At 39.3% G+C, this 16,897-nt stretch overlaps 2 protein-coding genes across 2 annotated transcripts in view; both read right to left on the bottom strand.

Moving 5' to 3' along the window:
• LOC129751195 (uncharacterized) overlaps window positions 1–16,897 on the bottom strand; it is a 598,057-nt gene that overhangs the window by 307,547 nt on the left and 273,613 nt on the right. The gene's annotated exons all lie outside the window — the stretch shown is intronic.
• LOC129752108 (uncharacterized) lies at window positions 10,223–16,723 on the bottom strand. Its single transcript, XM_055747900.1, has one exon. The coding sequence runs from the start codon at window positions 16,721–16,723 to the stop codon at window positions 10,223–10,225; it is 6,501 nt and encodes a 2,166-aa protein (XP_055603875.1).

Below are 16,897 nucleotides of genomic sequence, written 5' to 3'. Positions count from 1 at the left end.
GAAGGATTGGGTTGATGATTAATACGTCCAAGACGAAGTACATGCTGGCCTGCGGATCCGAGACCGACCGAACCCGCTTGTCCAGTAATAACAAGGTCATGATCGACGGCGACGAGCTGGAGATAGTCGAAGACTTTGTCTATCTCGGCTCACTGGTGACCACAGACAATGACACCAGCCGTGAGATCCGGAGGCGAATTATCAGCGGAAGTCGTGCCTACTATGGACTCCACAAGCAACTGCGGTCGAGAAGACTTTGCCCTCGTACGAAGTGTAACCTGTATATGACGCTTATTAGACCGGTTGTTCTCTACGGGCACGAGACATGGATATTGCTCGAGGAGGACCTGCGTACACTCGGAGTATTCGAGCGACGAGTGTTAAGAACCATCTTTGGCGGCGTACAGGAGAACGGAGTGTGGAGGCGAAGGATGAACCACGAGCTCGCGCGCCTCTACGGCGAACCCAGTATCCAGAAGGTGGTGAAGGCTGGCCGGATACGCTGGGCGGGACATGTTGCGAGAATGCCGGACGACTGTCCTGCAAAACAGGTGTTCGCTACGAATCCGGTAGGAACAAGACGAGCGGGGGCGCAACGAGCGAGGTGGTTAGACCAAGTGGAGCGTGATCTGGCGAACGTGGGGTGCCCGAGAAATTGGAGAACGGTTGCTATGAACCGAGTGAATTTTAGGAATTATGTTCGTCAAGTTATGTCGTGAGACGGAATACTATGTAAATAAATAAATAAAAAAAAAATAAGTCATAAGCAAACTTTTTCGTTGAACCAACGCCCCCACGGAGTAGAAAATTTTTGGAAATTCAAAAGCACATCTTCTAGGGGAAGTTCAAAGTTTTTCAAGAAATTCGAGATTTTACGGGTATTTTGTAACGGTTTTTTGCCGCTTGGACCACGCCTGTGCTGGAATTTGTTTGCATCAGAATTTTTCATAAGTTTGGTCGTCTATCAGAAATCATCTGTCTCATATCCTTGGTATAACTTACGAGCTCTGGAACTTAAAAAAAAAAAGATTTTTTAGGATAGGTTCTAATGATTCATAACTAGGCAACACTTTCAGCTCAGCTTATTGGAGAAAAAATTGTTAGACATTCAGAGTTTCTGAATATTTTTCCACCACTCACACACAGTAATTCTATGAATAATGAACTGTTTTGTCAGTTATCAAATGGAAAATTATGGATTATGAAGGAAACTGTGCAAAATAATTTGCACAGTTTCCTTCATTTGCATTGGAAATTGGAAAAATAGGTCCTATAGTACTTTTCACAGGCAGCAAAATGCTGTCAATATATTGAATGTCCAATTACTAGTAAATGAGCTATTAGCAAAAGAAACTATTATATTTTTAAAAGAATTAAGATTTATTTAGTTTTTCATCCGATTTTTGCATAAAATATATAGCTTTCGAAACCTCGTAATGCAAACTCAATTATGTTTTTCAGACAATATTTAGCTATTTATTTTTTAGTTTATCGAAGTATAAGAAAAATATCAGAAAACATGCTTCGGAGAAAAAACTATAGACCAGCTACCAAATACTAAAAAAAATTCACTTAATGTTCAAGAGAGCTGAAAATTGAAGCTAAGGATATATTTTTGGGATTTTTTTCAACATTTAAACCACAAAAAATGTAAAAAAAAAATGGTGTAAAAATAATACTTCTCAATCAATGAACTGTCAAAACTGTCAAAAGTCACAGTGGAAAAATGTAATAAAGTGGATTGGAAAGTTGACGTAATTTTACATATTCGTGCACATTTTGATTCTCATAATACGAAGCACACATTTTTTAACGAGTTTGCAAAGGTTTCTTCTTATCAATTTGCTTTTATTCAGAGTTTTTAACACCTTAATCCAACTTTGCACTGGATTTTGAGAATACCATCGCAAGATTTTCACAATAAAATAATATTCATCAGAAAGCGTACCGGTTCTATCGATCAGCCCCGAAACAAGAGAAATATTGCTGTTTTAGTCAGAATTTTCAAATTACCATTCCAAGAACTGTAACGCATAAAAAAATATTGGGCGGATTAATAATAAGAAACAACCAATCGATTTCAACTGTTGAATTTTGCTGCAGAGGCTACAAAATGAAGTTGTCTATATTAACTGTTTGATATTTTTGTAATATTTTCGTGATTATTTTTAAATTTCAGACAAAAAATCATAAACGGGAGTTTTATCATAACGTCAATCTTTTCTGATTTCTGACTTATTAAACTGATTAAAAAAAAAATTCTTTTCGTCAAAAGTTCATTTTCGCCATATTAAAAATCCCGCAGAGTAATTGAATTTTTTTAACATAACTTTGACTTTCATTGAACCTAAACGTGAACGTGCTCACCCACATCCTATTGATTTCAATAGAAAGTGACTTCAGAGAAGCAGGTAAGCTATCACAAAACAGGTTAAACGTGCAATAATGCTTGCTTGTTGTCGTCATTCGTTCGAGGGGATTCTAATCATCAGCAATGCTAACGCGTACGGCAGCAAATAGTTCAAGTACGCGACCACCAATGAAACAATTCAGTGACAGCAGGAACATTAACCACCATTCAGTAGATAGATCATGCAAGAAGCGTCCTCCTCGCTCGCCGCCAGAGCCTTTGAGAATTACCAACAACAAATTTCGAACTGGAACTTAACGCAGCTGACTGGAAAGAAAGTTGATTGTTTATGCTGTTTGATTGGGAACATTCGCTTGCTCGCTCTTGGCTCTTGGCTCATGGCGTTCGACCCACAAAATCAGGGGACCTCAGACCACGTGATGTGTCTCCAAACATCCACCCACTTGCTTCCCCACCTCAAAGGCGAGTCACATCATGAACAAACCGTGGCTTCAATCGCGACAGCTGCCTGGCTGCATTAGAGAGAGGGCACAAACCGAAATGTCGTACTCATCTCACGTATTCGGTGTACACCCAGAAGCTACTCTAACATTATTGGGAGCTTAGAGTTTGATTCATTTGTGGGGAGGAAACTTTGCGAATGTTGATGGTACCTTTTACGTACGTACAATTTGGGAACAAAGCAAAAGATGATCAAGAAGAACAACAACAACAACGACGACGACGACGACGAGAAGAAGGCGTTTGACAACGTCTGACGTGGAAAAATCCACCCTTCAATTGGAAACCGGGCGGAAAATCACGTCCGTCTCCGCGTATCGAGAACACATATGTGATGAACGACGAACGGAGCAAAAAAAGTTGTATGGTCTGTGAGCGTTCGAGATGTTTGGCGAACGTTGGTTTCGGCGGAGAACTTCCGGTTCCGGAACTTTAGGCGAGAATACAGGCCAATTTAAGGAAAGATTCTGTTCCACATTCCAATTGAACAAAACTAAAATAGTTTTGTTGCATTGCTCATCGAAGAACTTAACTTGTATCGTGAGAACTTTTTTTAAACTTATATCATCTTCAAAATATGCATCCTTTAAAATGCACTCAGTCGTTTCAAACTCTTACATATCAGAATCCAGAATTTAATTTTTTTTTTGTCATTTTGGTAGACATTCAAACATCATTGAAAAGTAAATAAGTCTATAACTCCAGTTGTTGTTAAGGCTTATTAAAATTTGACATATTTTGTATTGCGTAACGCTTGACGAAGATTGTTTTAAGACGACTGTCATAAAATGAATTAGAATATCATTGGGACATACCCAAGTAACAAAACTTTTGATAAAACGCTCATTTCAGTTACCCTTGATTTTCTGTAAAAGAGATTTTAACTTTTAAACTGTGACCCAGAGATTAGCCTTGACTTAAACATTCAGTCAGCGAAAATTGCAAACAACTCTCACATAAGAGCAGACATTTCAGAAGTGCAGTTTATCATAAATAAGACACGACACTTGAAAAAATCTATAAAAAATCTAAATGATTTTTAATCTTCTTCTAGTGCGATGAACAACTCAAACATTCCGTTCAATCCAGAAAAAACCTTTAAATATGTCTGTTTGGTAAACAGAAGCAGCATAAAATTCCAATTATTTCAACCAGTTATTTCCTAATTTGATCACTTTCCAAAACAGAACTTTCATAAAAATATCTTCAACATTAATTTTGAATGTAAGTTTTTGCGAAAATATCACTTTTTCATTCGAAAACAACTTAAATACTTAGGTGTGCATTCAATTGCAAGAAAACCACTTATTTTTGAAACTCAATGTACCGCTTATTAGTTACCAATATTTTATTTTCAAAAAAATATTTGGAATACTAGAAGGCGGAAAAATAGATCCTTATTACTTTTTAAAAGATCTTCGAAAAAAAAAATCCATTGTAAAGAAAGTTTTTAATTGATCGAAAATATAGTAATTTAATCTTGGCTTTTACGGTCTTCTATGTAGATCAAACAACGGTGGTTTTTGAAATACCCGACGTTTCGACCAGTTTTGTTGATCTTTTTCGAGGGAATTTGCTATCTGTTGTTTTTGTCGATTTCGTTTTAGGCTAGGGAACCATTGATTGCTGCTCGTATAATTCAACGGATGCACAGTGGTCAAAAATACGAAAAACGTGATCGTTGCTTATAGCTTTTTTAAGGTCACATTTAAGCATATTGGTGTCTTCGGAGAAGTTTGTCAGTAAAATCAGCTCTATAATAAAAAACTATTATTGTTCTGATTAATCCCCCTACAAGTGAGATAAAATTTCTAACTTCTCTGTTATAGGTTTTAGCTCTTTGATGTCTACAACAAACTTGTTTAAAATCAAATTTTCTACAACTTTGTCTCAGATGCCAAGTTTCTAAAATAATTAATATCCGAGATATCGGCCAAATAAGAAACTTAACCTTTAAAAATCAGTTTATTAATAATAACTTTTTTCAGTTAATTTTAAGTTTAATAATATGTTCCACAAAGTTGTTTGTCTTACTAAAATACACCACTTTGTTGAACATTTTAAGTTTGTAAAATGTGATACTGCAGAGCTATGTTAAAAAAATACCGAAAATAGGGCTTTTTCACGCCTTATTTTACAAACACCGGGCAACATCGGGCAAGCCGCTTTAGATGCAAAATAAAGTCAAAGATTTCGTCTACAAGATGCAGGTACAACCGTCAGTATCCACTTGTATCCAAGTGGGATACATCAATTTTAATTTTCCATGTTTGCATTAAAAACATCGATTTCTATGAAACTACATATAGCGCATTCTACCACGTGTGTTTTCTTCTAGCTCTTCCCTGCGCGATGTCAGAAGCAAAGATTTGGAAGCGTATTTGTATTATAACACATATTATAACACACGTGGTAGAATGCGCTATAGTTTCATAGAAATCGTTGTTTTTAATGTAAACATGGAAAATTAAAATTGATGTATCTCGCTTGGATACAAGGAGATACTGACGGTTGTACCTGTATCTTGTAGACAAAATCTTCGACTTTATTTTGCATCTAAAGCGGGTTTGTAAAATAAGGCGTGAAAAAGCCATATTTTACGTATTTTTTTTAACATAGCTCTGCAGTATCACATTTTACAAACTTAAAATGTTCAACAAAGTGGTGTATTTTAGTAAGACAAACAACTTTGTGGAACATATTATTAAACTTAAAATTAACTGAAAAAAGTTATTATTAATAAACTGATTTTTAAAGGTTAAGTTTCTTATTTGGCCGATATCTCGGATATTAATTATTTTAGAAACTTGGCATCTGAGACAAAGTTGTAGAAAATTTGATTTTAAACAAGTTTGTTGTAGACATCAAAGAGCTAAAACCTATAACAGAGAAGTTAGAAATTTTATCTCACTTGTAGGGGGATTAATCAGAACAATAATAGTTTTTTATTATAGAGCTGATTTTACTGACAAACTTCTCCGAAGACACCAATATGCTTAAATGTGACCTAAAAAAGCTATAAGCAACGATCACGTTTTTCGTATTTTTGACCACTGTGGGATGGAACGAAAAAGTTTTCATCAGCATCACACAGTTAACGTTCGGTTTGAATTAAAATGACCGTTGGACTGAAACGAAATCGACAAAAACAACAGACAGCAAATTCCTTTAAAAAGACCAATAAAACTGGTCGAAACGTCGGGAATTTAAAAAACCACCGTTGTTTGAATAAAACTACTATATATCATTCCTGTCGAAAACATAAATCTTAATAATCGAACTTTTTTTTTATATTTTTTTCTAAATGAGAAAAAGTAAAAAATTCCTCTGGTATCCCGAATCATGGATCGGTTTTCTACAAGCAAAACCCAACATTTCTTGTTTGCTCACAATGGCCCCTTGAATGTATGTATACTAGCAACGAAATTAAGGTTGCCAGATTGCTCGGTTTTATTTTGGTTTGCCTGAGAATTTTATACAAAATATTGGAACAGTCCGGCCCGACCCAGTGGCCCGCTTTTCATTGAAAAATGCCAGTATTCTTCCTGGATTTATTCACCTAATTTGGCAAATCAAACGACAAAAAAAATTATGTTATAATTTTTTTTATTTATGCTTCCAAAACGAAATGTTTCGAAAAAGTTTTATAAAAATAATCATGATAGGTTTTTGGAAGCATTAAATACGATTTAAAATCGGTAAAAGAGTTTTAATGAATACAATTTTTTCCATTATTTTTTCAAGACTTTTTTTTAATTAATTTTTGAATTTTGACAAAATTTGCCTGGATATTGCTCGGATATTTAATCGTCAATTTTTAAATCAAATACCCGGATTTTTCCATGTTTTTGTATAAAATTTCCCAGATTTGTCCTGCCCGAACATTTGCTGAAAAAATTCTGGCAACCTTACCCTAAATGTACGCCAAAAATATGATGATTTCAATGTTGATTTTTGGGTGTTGCCATGGACTTCTATGTGACTAATAATTATGAGCATTTTGTTAAATGATTGATTCGGATTGAAGTTTAGGCCCACAATTACGGTTTCAAAAATCGTTCCTCTAAAGAATTGTCAATAAATTCAAATATTCTATTCAACCATTTCTGATTCGATAATTTCATTTCACAATCTTTGTAATAAGTTCTTAAACCAAGATAACATAAAAATAATGTTTTTTTTATTTTGTTTTTTTTTTATTTTATCATAAGATATTTTTTCTTTTAATCTGGTGTTTTTTCCGGCTGTAAAATTTAATTTGTGCCAAAAAGTTATAAAATGTGAACAGAAACAGTTATAAATTCGAATAACTATCAAGAAATCTTCGGATAACCGGAGCGTGATCCAGGTGGTGCTACTCGATATAAAATTTCCAAACTTCTTGATTGATGTCGGCCGTTCACACAAAGCGGTAAAGAAACGCTCGGAGGACCATTCATGTGCGTTGGTCTCTGGGAGATATTCAAGCTAAGTATTTTCGTTATTCTCTACCTTTAATACGGTTCAAATTTAGTTTCAATACAACAATGTTTTTAATTTGAAAAATGTTCATGAATATTTGTGCCACATCAAAAATTTGCATAATTATTTCGTAATTTTGATGAAATTAAGATATTTTATCATCTTGAGATTTGATTGATGATCTTTTCAAATTCTTGGCGTTTATTCAATTAAAAAAAAAATGAATTAAAAATATAATGTTAATGAGTATCACAATCACAGCATTTATAAATATTTTCACTTGTCATTCTTTTTTATAAATATCAGGGAAATAGAGATTTTTTTAAAAATATTATGTTTAGTACTCAAAAGAAAAACTAACTAAAATTGGTGTTCAATTTTTGAGAAACTACGAATTAATTACTTTGCTATGGTTTAAATGAACCTGAAGGATTACCTCGTTTACTGGGTAATGTGTTTTAAGAGAAACACTTTGCTTTCTTTTATTTATACATATTTTTATCCTATATTAGTTATAATTTTTTTTTAAATATTCCAAACAAAAGAGTTCAAGATTTGTTTTTAGGTTTCCTCCCAAGAATATTTCATTTTCTGTGTAATTTTATCCAAATTGAATCATTAAAAATTTGGCTAACTTACTTTGGAGACAGTGAGCGTAATCAATCAATTTTACACAAGTTTTCAATTTTTGTTATTTTTCAATCAAAACATTAAAGTATAGTAACACTTGTGATTGATTTGCGATATATTTTAAAAATTCGTCAAACACGTATTCAACTTGTTTATTCAATAAATTTTAATTTCTTTTAAATGAGAAATAGATCTTTTTTTAAAGTTTTCAAAATTAAGGCAGATTTTTTTTTAAATTAAGTTTTAGTAGTGATACTTAAAGTGAAATTGAGATGGGAAATAGTATTGGGGAAAAAGTCATAAACTAATTTCATTAGGCAATAGTAGGAGTTTAGAAGAATAGGTTTGATAGTTTTAATTACACTAGTCAAAAGTGTATCCCGATCACCTCCTTTTACCCAAATTTCCAAACCAAAATTATTTTGCTAGGATGCAGAGGTGACCTCGGTCCTAAAGCACAAGATTGATCTTTCATCCTTTTCTATATTTTCCAATCTATCCATTGACTACCAGGACGTGGCCGGCGCCGTTATTGATGTAAAAAGAGAGAGCATCAGGTTTGAGCATTGTGAATGTGATGCCAATCCCAGGCTCTATTCATTTGACCTCTGAACAAAACTGATGGCTTCGGTCAATCTCGGAGTAGCAACCATTGGCGATGTGGAACTCGTTCTACTGAACCACGCCTACGATCTCGAAGTTCGAAATGTATTTATTTTCATAACGATATTTTCCAAATAATGAAAACATTGAAAAAATAATTCCATCTAGCATTGGTATATTCATACGAAAGAAAATGTTGAAGAAGCATTTCGGACTCAAAGATTAAAGGTGGATGTGAGTAGTCAATCAAGCTAAGCTAAGCTAAGCTAAGATATTTTTTCTTTTAATCTGTTGAGGAATTGCTGTTATTTCATATAAAATATTATGAATTTTTGTTGAAAAATGCACAATGATTAAGGTTCCCAGAATTTTTTTTAATTCTTTTTCGGGCCGGATGATTCCGGGCTATTTTATTTAAAGTCTTTCAAAATTTGGGCATTTGTTTTCAAAATTGTCATCTTTAATTTAGTTGAAACCTGAGAAATATCCATCAAATATAAAAAAAAATGCTGATTTTTTTTTCTATTAATTGTTAACCAGCGGATTTGAAATCGTATTTCAGGCTTAGAAAAAAACTTTTATGATTTTTTTTAAACTTGTTCATAAAATTTCGTTTTGGACGCATAAATAAAAAATTTTAAAACGCTTTTTTTTTAAATTTTCATTGATAACGAGAACAAGAAATACTCTGGCAAAATCCGGGCTCTCCAATAAAATCCGGATATCCGAGACGAACCGGAGTTTCGCCAAATTTTCCAAGAAACACTTAAAATCGTTACTTCGTAACTCAGAATTCACGAAATCTAATTTTACAAATTGAATATTAGTTACCAGTGTGCTGTGGCAAGCGAAAAATTATGAATTCTCTTATTTGGTCCAATTTATTAATATATCCACTTCACCGAGAAAACCAATTCAAAAGATCGAAAATAATCGATTTTTTTTCAGGCTAGAAATCGATCCAAAAATTTCGACTCTGTATTTTAAGGATCAATCTTTCAAAAGTCGATCTAAGATCGACCAACCCTAGCAAGTACCCATAAATTAAGTCCGATTGTCACTGCGGGCGTGATTAAAACTCGATACTGGTTCTGATAGCAACTGCTTCAAACTAGAAGATTGTATTTTAATAAGTTTTAGGGTTCAGATAGAACATTATCTTAGAATTTACTTACAATTCAGTAAGGGTTGGTAGGTTTTAGCGCTCCTGCAGGGACAGTTATGACCTAACCTCAATTCTGATGTACTCTCCTAGAGTAATTATTCTAATGTTAATTTACGAGCTTAATAATATTAATAGGTTTCATAAGATGTACCAGTAAGTCTAAATTCGCTAAACGGATGCTTTAGACTGTTCTTCGGAATCTTGGCGGCTATTCGATAAATCTCCGATCTAATAGTTGGAAGAGTTTCACGTGTTCATCAGCATATAGGATACCGTTAAGGGACTAAATTTACCTTACTAAGTCGACTATTCCAACTTGTAGCACGAACTTATGACCTCGACAGTAATGAAGGGTTTATCAGGGATTCGATATTACGCGATAGAAATGATTATAATGATAAATATAAACTTTTAACGGACTTGCTTTCACAGCGCTGCGTGGAGATTTCGCGTGTTTACAATACCGTAGGAGATTATGAGGAAAAAGTGATCTATGTTTGTTTGACGTTCTGTTTTGCTCGTTGACTGACATCGTAGGCACGTGTTAGCTCCAGTGTGGCCATTTCTTCGTTCGCTGCGGCAACATTCTCCCCCGGGTGTATCCCTGGTACTCGTGGGACTACACCTTTAACATCTAGAAGAGCTAATCTGGTCACCGGACGAACGTGCTTTGTCTTGCCTATTTGAACCACCGCTCTTCTCACCTGGCCATCGTCATTCATCAGCACACGATCGACACGACCTCGTTCCCAGCCGCACCGTTTAGTTGGATCCGTTACCAATACTAGGTCACCTGCTTCTAGTTGTCGAACCTTTTCGAACCATTTTGATTGTCTCCGGATAACCGGAAGATACTCCGTCAACCATCGTTTCCAGAAAGTTTCCAACTGACGCTGTATTAAATCCCAGGAAGCTCCCAAGTGACTTCTTCTCACTTCGAAATCCACGGTTTTTGATGCATAACCTACCCGCGAGCTATCCTCGTCGTTTATCCGTCTTTTACCATTGGAGTTCAGCAGCAGGAAATGGTTGGGAGTTAGAGCTTCAGAGTGGGACGAATCCAGTGGTAAGTATGTAAGAGGCCTTGTATTTACAATTCGCTCAGCCTCTACGATTAAAGTCTGTAGGCCCTCATCATCCAGCTTACCCTCGCTGTATGCCTCGCTCATGGCCGCTTTTACCGATTGTACTAGGCGCTCCCACGCGCCGCCCATATGCGGAGCTCCTGGTGGAATGAAGCTCCACTTTGTATCGCTAGAAGTGAAGATTTCCGACAACCCCTGGCTTACTTGATGTCTTAAAATTCGCTCGGCTCCCTGGAAGTTTGTTCCGTTATCGCTGTAAAACTCTGCTGGAGCCCCACGGCGACCTACGAATCTTCGCACGGTAGAAATACACGACGCAGTGGTGAGACTATAAGCGACTTCCAGGTGGACGGCTCTTGTCGTAAGACACGTGAAGAGAGCTATCCACCTTTTTACGTTGGCTCGTCCTATCTTGACGAGTAAGGGTCCGAAATAATCAAGTCCGGTATAGGTGAAAGCCCGCTCGTGATGCGCTAAGCGAGCCGGAGGAAGCGGTGCCATTGGGGGGTAGACTGGTCGTGTGCGTCGTATTTGGCACAGGAGACACTTGCGACCGATGCTTTTAACCAAAACACGTAGATTGGGAATCTCGTAAACCTGACGCAACTCGTTTACGATTGTTTCGGAGTTTCGATGGCAGAATTTACGATGGAAATGATCAACTAACAGCTCGGTTACGTAATGTTTTCCGGGAAGTATTAGTGGAAACTTCGTGTCGTATGGTACTTCCTTTGCAGCTCCAATACGACCAGTTTGCCGCAGGAGCCCTCGATCGTCAATTGTGGGTGCTAGCTTATAGAGTGAACTTTTCTCAGTGATAGGATTCCGATCCGGGCTTTTCTCTTTTAAGGCAGCTATTTCTTCGGAGAAACACTCGAACTGAACCATTTGAATAATGTTTTCTTCGGCAGATTTCAGTTCGTGTTGTTGGAGATGTGAGTCGTACCTGGGTTGCAATTTTAATCGGTTGTGAATGTGTCGCAGCACGTATGCAACCACTCGCTGCAGTTTTTCCCAAGACGCATATTTTTCGTAGATAATAACTGGCTTCCAGGAACGATGGTGCAAGACTGAGGCCCGCATTTCTTCGGTCGTAGCGGTTAATTCTTCCTTTGGTTTCGGCCACTCTTCTTCGGTCAGTTGCAGGAAATGAGGTCCATTGAACCATTGACTACTGCGATCAAAAAATGGTCCTACTCCCCATTTTGTAGCTTCGTCCGCCGGGTTCGACCGCGATGGTACCCAACGCCACTGACTTGGTTCCGTGTGCTCCAATATTTCTCCGACTCGATTCGACACAAACGGTCTGTAGTTCCGGGGGTCTGCTTTGATCCAAGCGAGTGCCGTTCGGGAATCGGTCCAAATATGTGTGCTTGAGATCGTGATTGCGTGGTGTTGCTTTACGTAGGTCATCAATCTAACCCCTAGCACACATCCCTGAAGTTCAAGTTTAGGGATCGACCAGGGCTTCAGAGGTGCGACTTTCGCCTTGGCTCCGATCAGGCAACACTGCGGTTGCCCACTTACGATAGTGCGTAAGTAGATTGCACAAGCATAGGCAACTTCGCTAGCGTCGACAAATAAATGAAGCTGGACATTATCGTAAGTGTGTTTCGTGGCTTGCGGGAAGTAGCATCTGGGAATTCGAATCTCTTCTATGTGTGCTATAACTTCGATCCACTTCAACCATCTTTCATAGACTCTGTCGGGTACTTCGTCGTCCCACTCGATTCCTGTTCGCCATAAGTCTTGAATAAGTACTTTGCCGTGAATCAAAAAGGGAGCAAGGAGTCCGAGCGGGTCGAATAATGTCATCACGCATCTGAGGACTTGACGTTTTGTATGGCGCGTTGAAGACGCGACCAGGTTTTGCACTTCGTGACTCAACTGTGTGGAAAAGCTTAGCACGTCTGTAGTGGGTTCCCACAGCATTCCTAAAACGCGCTCGGTCTGTGTAATTTCTACCAGTTCCTTCACTTTGAGGGTGTCTTCAACTCCAAGTTGTTCAAGCACCTTCTGGCTATTGGATCTCCAATTGTGTAGCTGAAACCCACCGTTCCCGTGGACGATACGGACGTCATTGCCTACCTTTGTGGCTTCTTCTTCCGTGCTGAAGCTTTTCAAATAGTCGTCCACATAGTGATGGGATATGATATCTCTAGAGGCTTCCGGAAAAAGCTCATAGTGCATCTCTGCGTTCCGGTTTTTGACAAATTGAGCGGATGCCGGTGAGCAGGTGCTTCCGAAGGTAGCGACATCCATCAGATAAATCTTAGGGCTAGAGTCACGATCGAACCGCCACAAGAACCTCTGGGAGTGTTTGTCTGCGTTGCGAATTTTTATTTGGTGGAACATTTCCCTGATGTCAGAAGTCAGAGCGACGCGGTACATGCGAAACCCAAACAGTACTGCCGGGAGAGAGGCAAGTTGATCGGGACCTTTGAGCAATACGCTGTTCAATGAAGTTCCTTTGACTTTTGCGGCTGCGTCCCAGATAACACGCACCTTTCCTGGTTTTTTTGGGTTCACGATGGCGCCGATCGGAAGATACCAAATGCGACTGGGGTCCGCCTCATTTAGTTCTTGTTGAGTGGCAACATGAGCGTAACCTTTCAGTTCGTATTCCCTAATCTGACGGTGGACATTCTCTTTAAGAGCCGGATTTTTTTCCATTCGTCGTTCGAAGCATTCCAGCCTTCTTTTGGCCATGGGATAGCTGTCGGGAAGTTCGACCAGGTCTTTTTTCCATAGCAAGCCAGTTTCGAAAAAATTTCCGATCTTTTTGGTGGTGGTTTCTAAAATATCTATTGCTCTTTGATCTTCTTTCGTAATAGGAATCTCAGCTTGAGCTCCTAAATTATCTAAGGCACAGAAATCCTTCAGCGCAGTTTCTAAGTTATTATCGCAGGAGCATTGGCACACGTGGAGATTGTAGGCTTTACTAGCATTTAGGTTGCGCGGTCCGTAAACACACCACCCGAGTCTGATTTTAACGGCTACTGGGCCGCTGTTTCCTTCTCTTGTTTTCAATGGCACGGCAAGTCGAAGATTATCTAATCCGATAAGCATCCTTGGTTTCGCGTTCTCGTAGCTGGCCAACGGTATACCACGCAGATGACCATACTTCTGAGCCGCTTCTTCTGCGTAAAAGCTTTGATATGGTAAACCGAGATGTTTTACAGTTCTGGCGTTCATAGTTTCCCTTTTAGATTCCGTTGCAATACCGGATATGCTCAACTGGACGGAGTGAGATTCGTTTTCCAATCGTGAAGTATTTGCAGTCCATCGCAGACACAAAGGGTTGGGACTGCCGCGTATTCCCAGACCTGAGACTAGGTCACTTTCAATAAGTGTCAAGTCAGACCCCTCGTCTAAGAAGGCGTATGTAGCGATTTGCCTGTCCTTGCTGAAAAGTGTGACGGGAATTATCCTGAAGAGTGCTGCTGTATCGAATAGTCTGTGTGTAAGGATTTGACCCACGTTTGCCTTGTCTTCTCTAGATGAATGCAGTAGTGTATGGTGCCTATTTTTGCACCCGTCGATTCCACATACTCCCTTCACTCGACACGCCCGACGTCCGTGAGAAGATAGACAATTCCAACACAATCGCAGAGCTCGCACTCGAAGCCATCTTTCATCCACATGCAACGAGCGAAACACATCACACTCACGCACTCTGTGTCCATTTTCTTCGCAAATCGCACATCTGTAGAACTCCAACGGATGCTCTTCGGCATTGGGAGGAAGTGGTCGCTCGTTTTGCTGTTCGGTTATGTTTCCTTCCGCGTGGGAAAGGACAGTTCCTTTGAACTTAGATTTTTCCCGTACATTTGATTTTTTGCCATCACCTTCATACACCACGACGCTACTTGCATCTTCCACAATTATTGCCATATAACTCCCGAATGTCCTTAGGTCCACAGCAGCTATGCTTCGTCTAAACCCAGCCCACATCATTCTTTGATCGGTTGGGAGCTTCATGACTAGCTCTTGAAGAAGGGCCGGATTCACTAGATGGGCTGGTTCATTCGCTGCATCAATGTTGTCTACCAATTCCTGAACGGCTGTGCCAAATTCGATAAGGCTTTCCAACCGGTCTGATCTTGGTGGGGGAATGGCCCGTACTTTTTGGAGCAACACGTTGATCAACACCTCCGGTCTGCCGTATCGCATTCGCAATATTTCAATCACTTGTGGGATTGCAGATGGGAAAATCAGACGACTGCGCACTGCATCGAGCGCTTGGCCTTGCAGACTCCTTTGAAGGCGTAGCATATTTTCACCGTTCGTGAAACCGCAGGCTTCCGTTGTGTAGCGATAATTGGCTATAAAGATAGGCCATTCTGTTGGATTCCCGGAAAATGTAGGTAGGTCTCGAGCCAGAGACTGTCGTGCCGCCAGCTGCTGATGTGTGGGTAAGTTTTCTGGTCTCAAAGGCACCGATAAGTTATTCGACGTGAACCCCTTTTGTCCAAAAGCTGGAGCCTGTTCATCTATCAGTTGAGTTGTAAATGCGTTTCGTGATTCTCGTACGATTTCCTCATCCCCTAGAAAGGGCATCGCTAAGATGGCATCGGCCGTGTGATTCGGCAAATTGAACTGCTTCTCTGACGTACTAGGATATTTTTTTTCATCTGGGCGGGAAGTCAGATAGCCATCCGACAGGCCGATGTTAGTGGTCTTGGTCGTGGGTCGTTTATTATGCAACAAAGGCACTTGTAAGAAATCCTCTGATTGGGTTTGGCGCTGGCAGAATGTATCTTGATCATTTGGAAGATTTTTGTTGTTGTTCGGGATTTCACTTATCTTCAATTCTGGTCGTATTGGCATACCTGTACGATGGGAATTTGTAGGTACTGGCAAACTTCGCATAGATGTAGCTTTCGGGAAAGCTCCGCTGAAGCTTCGTGATGAAGGATTTTGTTTATTAAATTCAGCAGTCAATCGTTCTTGTTGGCTGCTTGCAAGTAATATTTGTAGTTCTGCATTTTGCGCTCGAGCGTTCCGCTCGAGCTCTTCTATTACTTGTTTGCAGTTTTTAATTTCCTTTTCCAAGTCGAGTGGCTGTCTACTGGCGGTATCTTGTTGACTCTGTCCGGGGAATCTGGGCAAAGGATCGCGTAAAATCGAGCGTTGTGCTGCTCGTGCATCAATTGGCGAATCGGAAATCGGCGACAGTCGTTCGAAGGCTACCGATCGGTTGGGAAGCTGCTTTACGCGGTCAGATGCTTTTGAAGAAAGTGGTAAATTTGGACGAGATCGATTCATAGTTGATTGCATCTTCGGAACCGCCACCGATGGGAGCAATGGTGGTGATGGAAGTATGGCTTCTGATCCTCTGGCGTTTGGCACGATCGATTGATTTGATGGACCTGCTTTCAATGACTCAGCAATTTCTGTCATCTGGGATGGCTGTTGTTGTGGTTGTTGTTGTTGAGCAGATGAACCTTCGGCGCCGGCTGTGGCTACGACCTCGTCTACCCACGCGCGTATACGTTGTTCACTTAGTCGACTGCTCACTCTACTTCGTCTACTGCGATTTTCCTCCAAACCTAGACTGTTACTAATAAGCGCTTGTTGTTCTTCAGTGTGGCGTCGTTGAACGTCGATATCAATTTGTAATCTTTCCAGTTCCTGTCTTGCGCGAAGCCGTGCTAGACTTTCGGCCAAGTCGGACACTGAAGACAGGTTTTCCTGTGTTTGCTGATTGGTACATGTGGCGCACGTCCATGGTACATCTTTGACCCACTCATCCACATCCGCACACGAATAGTGTCTCCAAAGGTCACATTTATCACATTGGACCATATTCTCTGCTCCATCTGGTCGCGAGCAATCCACACAATTGAATCCATTGCTCACCTCTGGTAAAGTGCCGTTACCGCCGTTACGGATTGAAGCAGGCATTCTTGGTGAATTTTTGAAGATCTGTCACTGCGGGCGTGATTAAAACTCGATACTGGTTCTGATAGCAACTGCTTCAAACTAGAAGATTGTATTTTAATAAGTTTTAGGGTTCAGATAGAACATTATCTTAGAATTTACTTACAATTCAGTAAGGGTTGGTAGGTTTTAGCGCTC

This window comes from Uranotaenia lowii, chromosome 3 (genome assembly GCF_029784155.1).
Source record: "Uranotaenia lowii strain MFRU-FL chromosome 3, ASM2978415v1, whole genome shotgun sequence".
NCBI lineage: Eukaryota > Metazoa > Arthropoda > Insecta > Diptera > Culicidae > Uranotaenia > Uranotaenia lowii.
Note: the sequence above shows the minus strand (reverse complement) of the source record. Positions and strands in the feature narration are given on the sequence as shown.

Excerpts from the sequence above, each read along its gene's own strand:
- LOC129752108 (XM_055747900.1), bottom strand. The coding sequence starts at position 16,723 with ATGCCTGCTTCAATCCGTAACGGCGGTAACGGCACTTTACCAGAGGTG.